This window comes from Chionomys nivalis, chromosome 22 (assembly GCF_950005125.1).
Source record: "Chionomys nivalis chromosome 22, mChiNiv1.1, whole genome shotgun sequence".
NCBI classification, from domain to species: Eukaryota; Metazoa; Chordata; class Mammalia; order Rodentia; family Cricetidae; genus Chionomys; species Chionomys nivalis.
This window is the reverse complement of record NC_080107.1, coordinates 39252138-39271160: the sequence shown is the minus strand read 5'-3', so window position 1 is coordinate 39271160 and position 19023 is coordinate 39252138. Positions and strand designations below refer to the sequence as shown.

At 50.3% G+C, this 19023-nt stretch overlaps 1 protein-coding gene across 10 annotated transcripts in view; it reads left to right on the top strand.

Annotated features, from left to right (window-relative positions):
- Cacna1b (calcium voltage-gated channel subunit alpha1 B) overlaps positions 1-19023 on the top strand; it is a 166727-nt gene that overhangs the window by 52759 nt on the left and 94945 nt on the right. For 7 of the 10 annotated variants that reach the window (XM_057754973.1, XM_057754971.1, XM_057754969.1 and 4 more), the window contains exons 8-13: positions 45-160; positions 934-990; positions 1715-1807; positions 10999-11208; positions 14955-15067; positions 17919-18031. In XM_057754973.1, the coding sequence (XP_057610956.1) occupies positions 45-160; positions 934-990; positions 1715-1807; positions 10999-11208; positions 14955-15067; positions 17919-18031 (702 nt within the window). The remainder of the gene's footprint in view (positions 1-44; positions 161-933; positions 991-1714; positions 1808-10998; positions 11209-14954; positions 15068-17918; positions 18032-19023) is intronic. The other 3 variants (XM_057754975.1, XM_057754972.1, XM_057754967.1) reach the window with 1 other exon arrangement.

Here is a 19023-nt window from a genome sequence, read left to right as displayed (position 1 = left end):
TGCGCTCACTGGAGCTGCTTGCTCTTCTCTCCTACGTGATATAGAGAGTTCGCCAAGGAGCGGGAGCGAGTAGAGAACCGTCGTGCCTTCCTGAAGCTCCGTAGGCAGCAGCAGATTGAGCGAGAACTGAACGGGTACTTGGAGTGGATCTTCAAGGCGGGTGAGTCTGTGGGCAGCTGTACTTCTGTTTTGTTCACTGTCTATCTTGCTGCCATCAAGGAATCCTGGGCTCTGGGTTGGAGCTTGGGGAAAAAGGCTAACTCTTAGTGCATTAGTACATTGTCGTGTGATAGTCAGAAACCCTCTGAATGGAGGATCAGTTCACACTGGGTCTGAGTACCCTGCTATTGCCTTGCATTTTTCTATCACCCTTGCTCTGGGCACTGTAAACCTAAATCTAACCTACTTCCTTCATCTCCAGTAAAGTAGCTCCCCTGTGTGTGGCTGCTCCCTCCACTTGGGAAATTCCCTTCATAGGGCTATCTCTATCCCTTTTGACTGCCCCTCTCCATGTGGGCAGTTTCTCCTCTTCGCGTGGGCTGTTCCCTCCATGAGGTCTACTCCTCTCAGTGTGAACTGTTACCTCTGTGGGCTATTCTCTTCCATGTGGGTTGGTCTATCCATGTTGGTAGCTCCCTTCCATGTGGTCTACCCACCTGCCTGAGTCTTAGAAATGCTTCCTGAGTGGTAACTCCCAGTTCCAGCTGCTGCCCAGGACAATCTGTAGGTTGGACATGGGATGGTAGGGATGCTGGGCCTCTGCTCAGGGCATGGTTTGGATATGGGTAGAAGGCACGCAGTCACAGCCTGCTGGAGTGGGTGTGTCCAGAGGAGCAGGCAGGTGCTTCTAGACTACTTTCCCAGGTTTCCCTGGGATTGAACCCCTTTGGGGGATGTGTAGAAAGGCCCTGACCTGAGCTTTGCCCCTCGCAGAGGAAGTCATGTTGGCAGAGGAGGACAAGAATGCAGAAGAGAAGTCGCCTTTGGATGGTAAGTGATCTCAGTAACACTGCCCACATAGCGGGCGCTCAGAGACCTGTCTCTCTGGGACACTGTGACATGTTAGGTCCCTTACATCTGTCATAGTGATACAGGAGCCATAGAATCTGAGCAGCCTGGGTTCATGCCCATGTATACGCTATCTTTGTTGGAAGCTAAACTGGACAACATTGCTTCTAGAAGCTTCATACCTGCAGGGTTTAAGATTAGCTGTCTGCCTCTGGAGTTATGGTTATCCCCAAGGCCACAGAAGACTTTGGACACCATCCAGGGCCCTTAATAGAGTTGGAGGCCTCCACTGCTGTGGGCGCCTGCTGTGCCTGCACAGTTCTAGCCACAGGCAGGCTTCGGTTGGGACCAGACAGCGTGGTATGCTGTCATCTCTGCAGGTCACCCACTAGGAGCAGATCTATACCTCTGCATCCCTGGCCTGGCCCCAGAGGGATGTGTCTATGTCTTCTTGGTGGTCAGGCCTCCCTAGGGTCCTTGCTTCAGATGAAAGAGAAAGAAGGGTGACCCTTAAAATTCCATGTCCTTTTCGTGTGAGGAGTAAGAAGGGCCCAAGGGTCAGGGAATTGCTTTGCCTCAGTGTCAGTGCGGAACTGAGATAAAGGGACCATTCTCAGGCACGATAGTGCCACACAGCTGAAAGACGCCCTGAGACGGGTTACCTGATGCTTGACTCACGCTGGTCTCCACTACCCATTGTTTAAAGCAGTGTTGAAGAGAGCTGCCACCAAGAAGAGCCGAAATGACCTGATCCACGCAGAGGAGGGGGAGGACCGGTTTGTAGACCTCTGTGCCGTTGGTGAGTCTCTGGAGCGCCTCCTGAGGCGGTACAGGCCCTGACTGGATGCATATGTAGTGCAGATATGGGCTTCTTCTGTCATACTGCTGGGTCTTCCCTTTCCTCTGCCTGATCACTCCCTGCCATACCCTTCTCTGGGGGCTGCTACTTTTGTGGTCAGAGAACCAGGTTGAAAGGGACAGAAGGTTCCGCTTGTCTTCTGTTGATCTTCCTTTCCTTGGCTTGGGCCTGTAACACCATGACTCTAGGCCATCCTTCTCACGTAGTGAAGCAAGACTGGTTGATTTTTCCTTCAGAGCAGGAACTTTAGGTCCCTTAGTGCCCCAAACACCTGCCATTTCCCTTCTGAAAGCATTGGTATGCTTCATTCTGCCAGGACGATGCAGCTCTGGGTCTCCTGCACAGCTCCAGCCATGCCAATGCCACACAGCGACCCCAGCTGGCTTGTCTAATCCTTCCGAGTGTCCCAGAGTATGGTTACAGTTGGAGTCTGGTCCCTGCTTGTCACTGTGTGCCCTCTCCTGCTTCTGGCTGTCCCCTTAGCCATGCCACTTACTTTTTTCTATTTTTTTCTCATAATGAGAATTGTTGCCCTAAATTACTGTAAGCGTTGGTGTTTTCTTACCAGAGCCGTTGTCTCCACAGATAGACTTCACAGGGTGGGCTCCCGAGGTGTCTGCACTTTTGAGAATTCCAGCGTTAGTATCTTTCATTAGTAGTTCAAAAAGATGTTTGCCCTTTACCTCGGTGTCTGTTCCTTGAAAAACTTTTTCCAGGTTTTTGTTTGTTTTATTTGAGATTGGGGTCTCTATGTAACCCAGGCTGGCCTTGAACTCATAGAGATTCACTTGCCTCTGCCTGTCAGGTGCTGGGATTTAGAGCATGCGCCATTGTGCACCATTATCCTCTTCCCCACCCCCAGTCTGGAGGCAATGGTTGAACACAAAGCCGTCTTTGACTGGGGCTGTAGCTGTTGTTTTATTGACTGCTGACCGTTCTGACCCTCTGGTTACCTGGAGTGAGCAGCCACTCACTTGCTCTTCTGTTGAGTTGTGTTCATTCTACAGTAATGACAGGCCAATGGGTATTACAGATCTAAATTTAATTTAAAAAATTATTGTTGTATTTAGATAACTTTCTTTGATCATAATTTTACCTACATTCTGATTTTATAAAATAAATTAAAAATTTTGAACCCCCCCTTTTTTTCTTTTCTTTCTTTCTTTTTAACTGTGGTATAACATGCTTTTAAAGACTTAGAATTGTATGGCTCCCGGTTGGCTGGTTGACCACACTCTCCTGGATGGCCCCAAACCCTGCATATACAGGCAGTACAAAGTGAACTTGGTCAATTATTTTTTAAAAAGTAAAGAAGGACATGGAGTTTGGAGGAGGTGGGGAGTGGGGGTGAGACATGGAGTTTGGAGGAGGTGGGGAGTGGGGGTGGGTCTGGGAGGAGGTGGGGAATGGGGGTGAGACATGGAGTTTGGAGGACGTGGGTAGTGGGGGTGAGACATGGAGTTTGGAGGACGTGGGGAGTGGGGGTGAGACATGGAGTTTGGAGGACGTGGGGAGTGGGGGTGGGTCTGGGAGGAGCTGGGGAGTGGGGGTGGGTCTGGGAGGAGGTGGGGAAGGAGCAGGAGGAGCCTATGATCAAGGGACATTGTAAGGATTCCTCAAAGGAATTCTTAAAGATGTTACACTAAAGAGCGCACTGTAGTCATTTATAGGCAAGTTTTAACTGACGGCCTGTGTGGTCCCAGAAAAACGGGGGTGGAATGGACTTGGGCCAGTTTTGTAATTTGTACTTTATTAAGAAATGTATGGGGGTTTTTCCTATAGAGTTGCATGTAGCATTCTCTTAATTAATTTAGTCCCTCTTGTGTTTAGTCATCTGTGTGTTTATTCCCCCAGTAAATATTCAGGAAACACCCATCCTGCTCCAGAAGTAGTTTGAGGCATTTGAGCTGTTGTGTTGGACAGATGATCAGGGCCCTTTTCTCTGGGGTATCTGTTGCAGCGAAGCCTCAGATGGGACGGACGGATGGCGTCAGATGTGTAGCACACCAGATGGAGCTGTGACAGAGGAGGGGAGGTGCAGGAAGGGTCTTAATGTATTGTCACAGTTCATGGCCTCAGGACAAAAGCATACCCTTGAGTACAGAGCTGAGAAAGAATGGAAAGAACCTTCTAGAAACAGGTATCCATACCCTGAGGCAGGAATGGAGCTAGCATTCATGAAAAATGTCAAAGGCTACAGGTAGGCTAGGTCCGGGCAAGGATTCCAGGTGCCTGTCTTTGGTCTAAAGGTCTGTTGTCTAGCTTTTATGGAAACAGCTGTGTCTCCTGGGGATGCTGAAGGTAAAGTGATCCGGGGAAAGACCCAAGCAGGGAAGCCAGTTAGTAAGGCCAAATCAAAGAGGAGGAGGGTTCCTGTGCCTGGCTTTGGAGGTAGTGGAGGAGAGATGAAAATGCTCGGACGTCTTTGAAGATGGTCCAGTCAGGTGTGTCTGAGAGGAGGCGCGCCATCAAGGAAGCTCTGGGTTTTGCCTGAGGAACAGCAGGGGCAGAGGAGCTCTGGTTAGGAGAGGGGCTGTGGGTTGGGTCGGGGCATGAAGGTCTTGGTTTGCTGGGAGCACAGGTATCGTAGATGTCTGTTGAAGGCCAGGCTCACACAGGTGTGTGTATGTGTGTTGTATGTGCAAACTGCTCGTGGCTTGTGGCTGACACAGCCCCTGTCAGCATGGCTCTGCTGCTTTTGGCTGAGTATCCTCAGGGTTCTCTTTTTTCTCATTAGGATCACACAGAATGACATGTGGTCATTGTCATCATATCACACATTAGCATGTATGTACTGATGAATGGTCATTGTCATGTGGTCATTGTCATCATATCACATATTAGCATGTATGTACTGATGAATGTTAGACAACCTGCTCTTTAGACTTCTTTGATCATATTTTTAATTTTATTGTTTTCCTCATTTGTGATTTATTGTTTTGTCATTATTAAATCTTATATTGTTTTGGTCTATTACTTTCTAATTTATTTACAAATGCTTACTTTTGTTTATGTGTGTGTGCCTGTGTGAGTTAACCTGTGCCACATGGGTGCAGGAGCAGAGGCCAGAGGGCATGGGATCTCCTGGAACTAGAGTCACAGGTGGCTGTGAGCTGCCTAATGTGGGTGCTGGGAACTGAACTCGCAACCTCTGCAAGAACTCTGAGCACTCTCAACCCCTGAGCTTTCTCTCCAGTTCTATTTTTTTAAATTTCTTTTTCTTTAAAAAAAAAAAAAGTACTTATTTTCTGTGCACGAATGTTTTGCCTGCATAGTGTGTGCCTCCAGGTAATTGTGAGTCACGGCGTGGGTGCTGGGGGGCAGATCTGGGTCCTCTGCAGGAGCAGCAAATGATCTTAAGTGCTGAGCCGTCTCTCCATCCCTTTTCAATTTCTTAAACATAGGTCATTTATTTCATTTTTTTCTTCGTAAATAGTGAAGGCATTTGGGTTGTGTGCCTTCCTCTCTGCCATGAGCTCCTTTTTTGTTGGCCTCCACATCGTATTCTTTACATGCCCCTTTGAGCCAGAGGTTGTCTAGGAGTTTGCTTCTTAGCTGACAAGGAGGCACAATATTTGGATGCTCTTTAATTCGGTAAAATTATACTAGATAATGGTTGGGAAATGTGGCCTATAAATCTCCTGAATTTTATAAATTTTCAAATTAAGGTTTGTAACTAATCTTAATGTTTCATTAGCAGAAACAGGAAGTATATGTCCTGTAGCTGAGAGTTATCAGGCTTGCTAAATGAAGTCCTTTGGTTTCTGCTTTGCAGAACTGTCACTTCGGAGGGGTGCTGTTGGGCTTCCTGCTGCTTGCTTTTGAAATGGTGTTGTCTTGTATTCTAGCCTTGTTTGTGAGGCTGCAATCACCGTGCCTCCCTCGGTTCTCTCCGTGTCACCACACAGGGTCTCTTCTTATGCCACCGGACACTTAGCTTTTTTTAAAATTATTATTATTATTATTGACAAGGTCTCACTCAGTAGCTCATGCTGGCCTGGAACCACTATGTAACCAAGTACCGCGGGCTGGGATTATAGGCACCATGTCCGTCCTTTATCTTGTCTGACGTTATGCTGTTGTTCTGTTCTTTTGTTGTTGTTATCAGTGTTTTTGGATTGCATTTACATGGCAATTTTCTCTTTTTTATTCCTCTTAGAATAATGTCTTAGATAGAGTTCCTATTGCTGCAATGGAGCACCATGACCAACAGCAAGTTGGGGAGGAAAGGGTTTATTTAGCTTACATTTCTACACATCACTGTCCATCACTGAAGGAAGTGGGACAGGAGCTCAAACAGGGCCAGAATCGGGGGCAGGAGCTGATGCAGAGGCCATGGAGGGTGCTGCTTCCTGGTTGCTTGGTTGGTCTTTCAAATAGAACCCTGGACCACCAACTCAGGAATGGCACCACCCACGATGGGCTGGGCCCTCCCCATCAATTACTAATTGAGAAAATGCCTCACAGCCAGATCTTATGGAGGCGTCTTTTCAGCTGAGGCTCCCTCCTCAGGTAACTCTAGCTGTGTGAACTTGACTTGAGACCAGCCAGCACATACATGACGTTCCTTTATAGAATGTATTTAACTGGCTTTCGCTTTTCCCTCAAGCTCTAGTCGTGGGTCTAATGTGACTTCTTTCCTGGTTGCTCTGTCTTTATTCTCTGTGTTATTATTTCTGTGCCATCTGGTCCTCACCTCAATTTTGCTGTCTGGATGGAATGGCGCTTGTCATGTTCCCATGCCTCATTTTTAGCTCCATCCCACAGACGACCTTTCCCTTACCTGCTGTCATAAATACAAAGGATATTGTCCTGGATTTATTTCCTTCTGTACCTCAGTCACTGAATTGTTGTCTCCATTTATTCTGTCCCACCCCTCACCTGGGGGGGCGTGGCCTTTGCAGAATTTCTGCATGCCATTGGTCCCTTGGTGAGCCCCTGCTGTGGGCTTCCTGTGCTGAGCGCCTCTCCCAGTGTAGGGGAGAGGAGTATGGTGTGTGGCTGTGTTCTATGGCTCTTGGGCCTTCCTTTGGTCACCACGGGTGGTACCTGGACTGCTGTGGACAGCTCCTCCTTGGCTCCAGGCTGTGGCTTCATCTAGTGGTTGGTTACTGTTGACCTCTTCTCTGCCTCCGTGTCAGGGTCAGGCTTGCTGTCATGGGACTGTTTGTCCACCTGGTTATTTAATCTCTTTTTACTGACCGAATGGCTTAGAAATGAAATTCTTTTTTCTCTAAGAAGCCTCTCTGAGTTAACTATTATGTTTTGTGAAGGAACACTATGATCAAGGCAACTTTAAGGGAAACCATTTAATGTAGGGGCATTTCATTTGTATTTTAATAAATAAAGCTTGCCTGAAGATCAGAGAGTAAAACAGCCCCCCTGGTCAGCCTTACAGACTGGGCAGTGGTAACACATACCTTTAGTCCCAGTAGCCACGCTAGTTGCCATAGAAACCAGGCGGTGCATGCCTTTAATCCCATTGGTGCATGCCTTCAATCCTAGCCCTAGAAAGAATTATAAAATGGGAGGAGACAGCTCTCAGACACAGTCTTATGCTGAGATTCCTGGAGGCAGGATCGCCATTTTGGACTGAGGTAGAGATAAGAGCAAGTGGCTGGCTATTTTGCTTTTCTGATGTTCAAGTTGAACCCCAAATTCTCTCTCGGCATTTTTATTAACCATGCTTCAATTTAGTTGGGGCCTAGCTCACCATTTCAGAGAGTTGGTCCATGACCATCATGATTGGGAACATGGTGGCCGGCAGCGGGCATGGTGCTGCCGCTGTAGCTGAGAGTTCACATCTGATCCACAAGATGGAGGCGGAGCGAGATGAGACTGGGCCTGGTAACACGAAGCCCATCCCTAGCGACCACACCTCTAACTCTTCCCGAACATTCCACCCACCAGGAGCCAAGCATTAAAATAGATGAGCCTATGGGCGCCGTTCTTACTCAGACAACACAGGTTCCTTCTCTCTGAGATTCACTTTGTTTTGATTAACTTGGTACTATCCTTAAATGACTTCCCTTCTCCACAGAACCCAAGGATGTTGGCGTGGGGCTTGGACTATGTTACTCTCAGTACCACCCACTAAGAGAGGCCAGCTAGGCTGGAAGGGTGCTTGGAGCTTTCTTTATTCCAGTGGTCTTAGGTAGTCAGTGGTGGTGTGGATCTTGGTTATCCTTTGCTTTCTAGTACCTTCCTTAGAGCCCCTCCTGTATCAGTGTATACATGGCTTTGAACTAGTGTGATGAGGGCCCATGAGGTCCTGAATTCACTGCTGCTCCTCATAGTTGATTGGGGGGACCCTGTGTGTAGCTGGCTGGGCCTGCTGTCGTTCATGGATTACATAGTTGATTGAGGGGACCCTGTATGTAGCTGGCTGGGCCTGCTGTCATTCATGGATTACATAGTGGATTGAGGGGACCCTGTGTGTAGCTGGCTGGGCCTGCTGTCATTCATGGATTACATAGTGGATTGGGGGGACCCTGTGTGTAGCTGGCTGGGCCTGCTGTCATTCATGGATTACATAGTGGATTGGGGGGACTCTGTGTGTAGCTGGCTGGACCTGCTGTCGTTCATGGATTACATAGTGGATTGGGGGGACCCTGTGTGTAGCTGGCTGGGCCTGCTGTCGTTCATGGATTACATAGTGGATTGGGGGGACCCTGTGTGTAGCTGGCTGGGCCTGCTGTCGTTCATGGATTACATAGTGGATTGGGGGGACCCTGTGTGTAGCTGGCTGGGCCTGTCGTTCATGGATTATTTTCATCTCTCCCATACTTGTAGCGTGAAGCCGGGAGATCTTGTGTTCTTTCTTTCATTATGCGTGCTTTTATTATAGCTGCTATGTGCTGACCTTAGCTACGCCTGGGAAGCACAGAGGAGTAAAAGAAGGCCCTAGTCGCTGGTTCCCTCATAGCCTACACGGCGAATGGTGTGTCTACCAGAGACCTCGCTGGAGCTGCTGTCCACAGCAGACTTGAACACACATGGTCTGCCTGATGGAAAATGCAGCAGAGACCCAGGTTCACAAGGTGCCCTAGAGGTTTATTGGCCTTGTTGCTATGCTTCCTGCCCAGGGGCGCCAGGCTTCTGTGTATCTGCGGCTGGAACACCTATTTTTTTTTTTTTTGTGCTAAGGAGCAGAAGTGGCTTCAGGTTGCACTCTGAGGGCCCTGCCATGCCTTGAGTATGTATTTAGAGTGAGGAGCTGGTGGGGGGGGGGGTGTTTCAAGGGCAGTGTAGGGGAGAGGAGTATGGTGTGTGGCTGATAGTCGTAAAAAGACACATTCCCATGAAGCTTTCCTACAGGAGTTGCTGCCCTTTCTTGGATGGTATGATGAGCTGGGTGTGGATGATCTTGTTGTCCCCACCCCCATCCCCCAAGACTTTGCTGAGTGACTCGCTCACAGTGGTTTGCACATGCTCTGTATTGTGAGTGGCCCTGTGTGTGTATGTATGTTCCTGTTGGGTGCTGTTGAGTGTGTGAGCATCTGCTTGGGTCTCCAACCAGTGAGCCTGGCCAGGTGCTAGATGTGTTCTGAATGCACACGTATGACTCTGAGGTTTCTGTGTGACCATGTGAGGATGTGGGTGTGCGGGGTCTGAGGCATTGCCTTGCTCTACACATGAGCTATCCTGCCTGGTGCAGATCTTTGCTTGTTTGTTCAGGGGCGCCTTCCCCAGACCCTGTGGGGAAGAACAGTGCCTTATTCACAGCCCTTCTCAGCACTGGCCCAGAGGCTTCTTCGTATGATTCAGCCCCTGTTTGTGGAATTAGGCACCTACTGGTGCCCATGTGAGCCTGAGGCTGGCTTAGTGGGGAGTTGTGAGGGAGCACAGTCTTCTGTGGATGTGTGTTGCTGTGGCATCCAGAACCAGGCATTGGCCTTGGAGGTCATCGCGGGCTGATGGACTTTTTCTGCACCTTCCTCTTGGTCCTGACCATCGTGAAAGCTTTTGCCTATGGAGAAGTTCCTCCAGAGGCTCAGGGACTTGGCTCCATTTCCCCAGACTGATAATATTTTCAGTGTGCCCCTGAAAGCCTGGGCATGTAGACACTGGGTGTGAAAAACATATATTCTACATCCATTCACACCCCACCAGACCCAGATGCTCAGAGGTCCCGTAGCTGGGGTGCAGTGTGTGCTCTCAGAGGAGCACATAGAAACAGCTGCTCTCAAGGCCCTCTGTGCAGAAACTAGGGCAGTAGTACAGACTTGAAGAGCGATGCACTGGTATCTAGACACAGCTGTGCCCTTCACTGTACCCAGCCATCCAGAACTTCAGGTACCCAGAGACCAGCCTCGCTTTTATGTCAGCATTTATGGAAACCATCTGTGTGAACAGGGCTCATTGGCAAGCACAGTGACTGTGGGGATGAGGCTTTTGTCCTTGTTGGGAATGGATTGAGGACCGTAATTTAGATGGAGCATCAGAAAAGGATGCTGTAGAGGTAACATTGAAGCCAAGACTCAAACTCAGGAGCCAGTATGTAAAGGAATAGATGAAGGCCAAGGTGGAGCAGGAACAGTGAATGCTGGAAGTGGGAGGAGGTGGCCATTTTGTTGTATTTGGAGTCAGATTACAGCAGGGTCAGCAAACTTTCTAGAACATGGGTATTTAGGGCTCTGGATACGCTAGTAGCTGCCACTACCCATAAACACATTTAGCTGTGTTCCAGAGGAATTGCTTAAGAAACAGGTGGGCAGTGGTTGCAGATCCAGGTTTATAGGGAAAAGGGAAAGGCCAGAGACTACAGAGCTCCAAAGGTGGGATTCATGGTGGGCTGTATATCTTTGGGGGAAATCTTGGAGTACCGCAGAGGGTACCCGTGTCAGAGATATCCTTTTGGAAGTTGACTAGGGTCTTGGGGACCAGAGACAGTGATTGTTGACCGTCTGGTTTGATACCTAGTAGCCCTGGACTCCCTAACCTGAGTAATGAGAAAGGGCTCAAATTCATTCAGGGGCATGGAGGTAAGCAGCTTAGTTACCTGTGGTCAGGAAGATGTCTTCCGAGTGCTCAGGAGTAGGTATATACCTGAGGGGGATGTGGGTAGGTGGGTGGTTGCTTGTCCTGGGTGCCCACTGTTCCCTGAGCCCTCATCAAGACTTGTCCTGCAGGGTCTCCCTTTGCTCGTGCCAGCCTCAAGAGTGGGAAGACGGAGAGCTCATCATACTTCCGGAGGAAGGAGAAGATGTTCCGGTTCTTCATCCGGCGTATGGTGAAAGCACAGAGCTTCTACTGGGTGGTCCTGTGTGTGGTGGCCCTGAACACACTGTGCGTGGCCATGGTGCACTATAATCAGCCTCAGCGGCTCACCACTGCCCTGTGTACGTACTCTAGACCCTTCTCCAAGGCCCTTCCCAAGCGTTCTGCTCTGTAGCCCAAAGACCCTGGTGCTCTGGATGTCACCCCACCTCGACTGCACAGTCACGGACCTGGCCTCTGTTCAGGGCCTGAAGATCCCCCATTCTTAATTGATCTGGCCAGATGCCCATCATGACTGTGTTATGACATGAAATGGGGATCCTTAAGGGATGACCAGGGGTGGGCCAGACTAGTAGACCCGGTCATCTAGTGACCAAGTTCCTTGCCTCTTTGCCCTAAGGCTACGACTGCCACCCTGGATGCCCAGGGAGGCAGAGTTGGGTTTCTGCATTCTCCCAGGGGCTCTCCTAATCTGTCTCTACCGTGGGCTGAACTGGGGAGTTTCCATTTTCCCACAGGGCCAACTTGTCTCATATCATGAGCCTCTCACTAGTCACTAGGCTCTGAGTCATGTTCAGCTGGCCCCAGCCACAGTTCAGAGAAGGCAGACGGGGGACCCTGGAGGGTTGAGACTTCCTATGCTTGTCTGACATCAGAGTGGATCCTCAGAGAACGACCCCCCAGCCTCCCTCAAGTGTCAAAGAATCTACCAGCGTTCTGCAGTCAGTGTGTTGTTCCCATTTCCTCGGGGCTCAGCTGCGCTGGCTCTTGTTGTCTGCAGTGGGTGTGGAGGAATAGAACTAATTTACCTTCACTTTCTCCTGAGGGGCTCTGTATGCCAAAAGTTGCCTGAGTCCTCCTGGGGGAGCCCGATCTGACCTAGTGAGGCTCCATCCTGGCCTCTGCTGGCCGAGTCCTTGTCCTTATGGTGGCCTTTGGTTACCACACTCCTATCCTGAGGACCACTCAGCCTGCTCACTCCCTGAAGGGCTCCCGTCTGGTGTAGGCACTGACAATCCTGTAGACAGTCCGTGCATGTCTGTGCATATTGTTTTGGGAGGAGGATTCTAGGTTATAGCTTCCTAAACTGTGTGTTGAGATGTATTATTGCCTCATAAGGTGAAGGCGTAGCTGCAGTAGAGACTAAGGGATAGAGGTGGCATCAGCTGTCAGCCTGACTTATGCTCCGAGGGCAGGGTGAAGATCAGGGTTAGTGCGTATTACACAGCAGCAGGGCCTGGCCGCCAGCACCTGTGCCCTAGGGCTGGTGGTTTGATATCTCAGGACTTTTCTCAAGACTGAGCTCATTGTTTCTGTTGGTTCTCTAGGCTCACGTTTTCCCCACCGTTGGGGCTGGGTGGGAACAGAAGACTCTGATGCCTGCTTGCTCAGTTGTTCAGTCTTGTACATGAGGAAGCCGGTGGAATCTTGTCAGCCTTTCAGTTCTCCTGGTGTTTGCTGTCTGAGCAGGTTGTCTGTATATGCTGCAGAACGTTGTCTGCTCGCGTGTCCGATGTGTGGGAAGCACACGGCTGGAACTGCCCCAGTGTTGGGTTAGGCTGGAGTAGGCCACCAGGCGATGTGCCCCTTGGGTCTGTGGTGGTTTCTCTTAGTGGTTTCCTGTAATCCTTGACTCTCTTGGCCTCGTTGAGGGAAAATTGCTAAAGGATGCTGGGCCTTTACAGGATCTGAGTGTTTCTGTGCTGTGTCTGAGGCGTTATTTGATAACTCGGCTGACACGGTAAGGTAGGGGAGCTTTGCCTTGAACAGACCGGCGGGAGCGCTGCCACACTACTGATGGGCTCTGTCCGTCAGGGTACCCATGCCCCTGATGATACCAGGACCTTGGAAGCTAAAACTTGGATTATGAAGGGGGAAACTGTGGAGTCTTGTCATTCCGTGAGCCCTATGAAGTCTTACCCGTCATTCCCCTCTGTTCTATGGCATAATGGCCTCTTACTAGAAAGAACTAGCAATACCCCAAAGCAAAACAATTTTTTTAAAAAAAACATCTGATTGGTCAGAGGGCAGCTTTTGGGAGTTAATTCGCCCCTTTTACCATGTGGGTGCTGGGGAGTCAAACTCAGGCTGTCAGGTGATGACAGGTGTCTTCCCCACTGAGCCATCTCACTGACCTTAGAAAGACACACTGAATTATCTCTCCCTGCTTCTCTTTAGCTTGCAAGCCCGACAGAAAACTATGAGTATTGTCTCCCATGGCAGCTCCCGGCGGCTGTGGTGCCAATTGAATGAGTAACATAGGAATGAATGAAGGAGCCTTCACTGCTTCAGAGGGAGGCTGCATCTAATGCTGTGACAGGATATCAGGGCATTTTTTTATTTCTTTCTGTGAAACTTTAACTCCTTGCAATTCTTGTCCAGACCCTCTTATTTTATTTTTCTGAAGAGCAGGCTCAGTGCGTGGGCAGCCACACCTTAGCACATAGGTGGAGGTATGCCAGTTCCCCGGGGTGCTCTTTTTGGTATCAAGGTACTCTGGGCCTCAGGAGGGTTGGGTCCCCTCGTTCTGCTGTGTGTCTCCTTTGTCTACCGAGCTGTTCCAGGCTGGTAGGTGTCACTATAGCTTTCCCCTATATCTCACTGCTTGCTGCCTAGAACATTCAGGCTGAGTGTTGGTCACCTGGGCAGTGTCAAGCCTGACTGGGGGGGTTCTGTCTCCGGTAGGCTCCTCCTGCTTATTAGGATCCCATGTTAGAAATGGGTACCTGACAGTTTTCCCAGTGTCTCTGAGGGCAAGCTTGCTGGGTTGAGTTGCTCTTGGGGTACGAAATGGACGCCTCCTCTCTCTGTGTGACGCTGTGGCTAGCATTGCAGCTGCTGCAAGCTCGCCCCCATGGAGCATTTGGATGGGCACAGAATGACCTTTGGAGAGTGGTGGGTGCAGGCACATCTCAGGGTACACTGGCATGGAGAATGAGTATCTTCTGTCTTATCAGGAGCTGTGTCTCCTTACGATCCCACGTCCTTGACAGTGGGATGTTAGGTTGACGGCTTTCTGTGACAGGACTCTTGGAAACTCGTCTTTGGTTCTTTGTTATGATTCTGTGCTCTGTGCGACTCTGCTCTGGGTTCTGAGTGACTGCCCTGGTCAGAGGTCGCAAACACTGGTGGTATCTTTGGAAGCCCATACTAGATGGGTGGTGGAGAGTAATCCATTTAGTAGTTGAGACAGACACATGAGTAAAGTTATCAAACCTGGTTTCTTGGGATTCTAAGAAAGGGTGCCAGGAAGTTTCCATGGGAGACTCTTAGGAGGAGGCTGGGATCCCTAATGGAGACTGGAACATGGACAGCACAGAAGGCCACTGGGATGCCCAGCCTCCTGAGTGTTCTGAGGCAGCACAGAAGGCCACTGGGCTGCCCATCCTCCTGAGTGTTCTGAGGCAGCACAGAAGGCCACTGGGCTGCCCAACCTCCTGAGTGTCCTGAGGCAACACAGAAGGGTCACTGGGCTGCCCAGCCTCCTCTGACGTGTCCTGAGGCAATGCAGAAGGGCCACTGGGCTGCCCAGCCTCCTGAGTGTCCTGAGGCAACGCAGAAGGCCACTGGGCTGCTCAGCCTCCTGAGTGTCCTGAGGCAGCTTACTCCTGAGGCAGCTCACTCCTGAGTTGATCCTGTGGTTGTTTCTTACAGACTCTGAGCACTTGTTACCTTATAGACTGGGACTGGTGCATCTCCTATTGTTCAATTCTTCATCCCTCTCCTAAGCTGTGGCCAGAGTGGGGAATGAGGGGAAGGGGTTACAGACCAAGCCCAGAAGGCTCAGAGGTGTGGTCATGTCAGGCTTGGGCTAGAGGCCAGGTGGGAGGAGCCTGAGCTAAACCTTCTCTTGTCTGACTTCTCCTAGACTTTGCAGAGTTTGTTTTCCTGGGTCTCTTCCTCACAGAGATGTCCCTGAAGATGTATGGCCTAGGGCCCCGGAGCTACTTTAGGTCTTCCTTCAACTGCTTTGACTTTGGGGTGAGTAAGAGGCCTCACTAGGACCCTTCTGATGGGTGAGTCTGAGCTGTGCACAGCCCCCTCCCCTATTATACTCAGAGTGGGCTCAGATCTACCTAGTGGCCAGAATGTCAACAGCTGCTTTCCTGAAGGATGTGCCCTTTCCTCCCTGATCCTACATATAGATTGACAATTACAGCAAGGCTCTGTAGCTCCTTCTGTACCCGGGACCTTGTCACTTAGTAATTCAGTTTTCCCAGTAGAGCTTTGGGGACTGCAGTCCAGCATCCTGCCCTCCTGCAGTCTGGCCTGGATACCTGTACCTGTGGCTGTGAGAAGAACAGTTTGCCCTGCTAGACTTGCCTTTTTGGAGAGTATGTGGTAGTCCTGGCCTGATCTCCTCCTAACCTCTATGGGTCAGAGAGACCTCAATGAGAGCTCTTGCTATGGCTCATCCCGAGAGTAGACACCAGGCTCAGGGTGGGGCCGCACAATAGAACATGCAGGATGTGTTTAGCCGGAAGCCCCAGGGTTGGTCCTGTTGGCCCCTGCCGAGGTGATGAGTGGAAGGGCCACAGCCATGGGGAATGACTTGGAATGTTGGAAGCAGACAGTGAGGGAGACTTGGCCAGAGGGAAGGAAACTTCAGCACGGAGTGAAGTTTTCCTCTTCTCAGGCTCAAGTGTGCTGTTTTTGAAGTCCTCAGTCTGCTGGCGTGTGAGACTGTAAAGGACCTCCTCCACACCCAGGATCCTACCCCACAGCAGCGGCAGGATAGGGTAACCACCATCGGCATTTCTATTCAGAAAAGGGCCTCTAGGAAGCACAGGGGAGCACAGGTACAGCCTAGCTGTCCTCGGGGCTCCAGTTCTGCCCCTGGGGCTCTTTCTCTGTCTGCGAGAAGAGCTTCTTTGCAGCAGGACAGTTTCCTTGGGCTGTCCCTGTCAGTAGAGTTTTGAGAATCAAATGACCTATTTTTGAAAAAAGATTTAATTATGTGTGTGTAGGTGCTACGGGGGCTAGAGGTGTCGAATGTCCCCAGAGCTGGAGTTACAAGTGGTCGTGGGCCACCCAGTGTGGGCACTGGAAAGCGAGCTCAGCATCCTTGTGAGATCAGTATATGTGCTTCACTGCTGGGCGGTCTCGTGCCCCAGAGACTTCGTTTTGTTTCGTATTGCTTGATCGTTGTCAGCCATCTTGGTGTGCCTGGTATACACTTCTTTTAAAGGCATATTGGATATTGAAGGTTATTTTTATGGCTATATTATAAACCTTCTTGGAGTTTACTCCGTTAGATAAAAACCAACTCCTTTACTCATGTTTCCTGTTGTACATTAAGGTTAACATCCTTTAGCTTCCTGGAGCACTCACCGTCTCAGGAACAAGCAGGGATCACACCTCAGTCTCTTACCCCCTCAGTACAGGGTGGGTAGTGCACCCCAATGTCTTCCTCAGTACAGAGTTGGTAGTGCACCCCAGTCTCTTACTCCCTTGGTACAGAGTTGGTAGTGCACCCAATGTCTTCCTCAGTACAGAGTTGGTATTGCACCCCAGTGTCTTACTTCCTCAAGACTAGGTAGAAAGTCCACTCTTACGTCTTGACTCCTTTCCAGCTGGCCTGGGAGGCACACACTAACCAGGACCAAGTTGGGAGTCACACTTGGGTTTCCCTGTCAGAACTGCCTTAAGCCATTTTCTTTTTTTCTTTTTTTTTTTGGTTTTTCGAGACAGGGTTTCTCTGTGGCTTTGGAGCCTGTCCTGGAACTAGCTCTTGTAGACCAGGCTGGTCTCGAACTCACAGAGATTCACCAGCCTCTGCCTCCCAAGTGCTGGGATTAAAGGCGTGTGCCACCACCGCCCGGCTACCTTAAGCCATTTTCAATCCAAGTGGAAGTCACGGTGTTGTTTATTCTTGGATTCGTCTTTAGACCATGCCCTTTCTCAACGCTGGCCCCATTTGGTATCTGGAAGGCCGGGCACTTTCTGAATCGGCAGGGCCTGGCTCCCTTCTGGTGATTGTTTTTGCCTTTTACATTTGACGTAAGCAGAGTCCAGGCAGTCCTGTAGCGCTTGGCTTGGACATCTCCAGAGCAGAGTTTCCCTCACAGTTTACTGAGCTCACTTTCTGCTCCTCCCACATTTGCAGGCAATGGTGTGGCCGGACGTCTTGCCAGGGGCCCATGGCACACAGCGCCTCTGGTTGTCTACAGGATATTTCTTGTGCTCTTGTAGGTCCTGGTGGCAGTGTTCCCAGTGTCCAGGGCACTTTACGTTTTCACTGACAGGCTGCTCAGGGCTTGCCCTTTGCCTCGGAAACTGCTGCTAGTGTTTGGTTTTAGTACACAAGTGCTCTACTTTGTCCCTAAAACCCGTGCTGACTTTTCCTGCCTGGAAACATTATCTCGATAGTGAGTGGCTTAAAGCAATGAGCACACAGTGCCTCACCGTGTCTGAGAGTGACAAATTCTAGAGTGTCTCGCCTGACTGCCTCTGGCTCTAGTGAGGTCCTACGTTATCCCAGGTTCATCCGGGTATAGAGAATTCACTGCTCCGCCTGCCGCCAACTCTGTTCCTGGTCCCCCAAGTGCTTTCACACTACTGGAGAGCCATTGCTGCGGTGTATCAGGTGACAGGGAAGAGCCCAGAGCAGTGAGATGGACACCACAGTATCCGTGTCTTCTGCTATGTTCCCTGTGCTCCCAAGTCCCTGTTAGACACATGCTCATGGACAGGAGGCAGGGCGGGTGTGTACTGAGCAATGCCGCCAGACCAGCGCACATGCTAGGCCATGTGCATGCGTGTGTCAGTTTCACCCATTCCTGCACATGTGTCCAGGTACAGATGTGCCCTGTGTTGATGCTGTCTATTTCAGGTGATTGTGGGGAGTATCTTTGAAGTAGTCTGGGCTGCCATCAAGCCAGGAACCTCCTTTGGAATCAGTGTGCTGCGGGCCCTCCGATTGCTGAGGATTTTCAAAGTCACGAAGTATGTCATCTGCGTGTTCCTGGTTGGGGGACACGGATGGAGGCCACGTGTGACGCTGGATTACACGGGGATGGGTGGCATCTGGAGGCTTACGCTGGGGTTTACTGGCGTAAATACAACCTTGGTGGTAAACAGCAAATGCAGGGACTATCGTGACAAGAGCCTTTAGGCCTGTAGATGCTCCCAAGGGGGTCAGGGACCCTTGTCCGGAGGTAGGGCAGCTCTTTCCAGACCAGAAGACTGGACCCTTCGTGAGTTTTCTAATACTCCTGAATCTACTCATGTTCAGATTCAGAATCAGAGAGGCTGTGGAGGGTGCCTGGGCCCCTGACGTGGGGTCAGGGGGAGGGAACCCCTAAGAGGGTGCACACAGGGAGCCTGGCATCTGCCTGGTGTCCTTCCTTCCCTGTGTCAGGATGGCAGAATAGCACGTGCAGAGATGCAGAGGCTGTTGGGGATGTCTGAAGGCTCCTGGGAGAAGCGCTCTAGAGGCTAGGATGGCAGTTGGAGTTATCACTCAACAGCAAAATCATTATAGATACAGGTGGGCCCTGTATGCCACGAAGACTGTCTGTGAATGAGGAAGTTGCGTTTTCTCTTCCAGGAGTGTGGTGAAGGGGCTTTAAGAAGCACCAGGTCAGCTCTAACTTGGCCGGCCGATTGGACATTGGGTGGTGAAGGAGCTCGAGCAACAGTTCTCAGCCTGTGACCCTTTCACAGGTCACCTAAGGCCGCTGGGAAACTCAGATATTTACATTATGACTCCTAACAGTAGCAACATCACGGTTAGGAAGTAGCAATGAAAATAATTGTATGGCTGGGGGTCAGCACAGCAGGAGGAGCTGTGTTAAAGGGTTGCAGCATCAGGAAAGTTGAGAATCACTGAGCTAGAGTGTTGGAGAGCAGGAAGTCTAGGTTTGGGCCTGGCCATCTGATAGGTGGTGATATCTTCTGTTGAGAATTGATGTGGTTTGGGAAAGCTGGGGAACCCA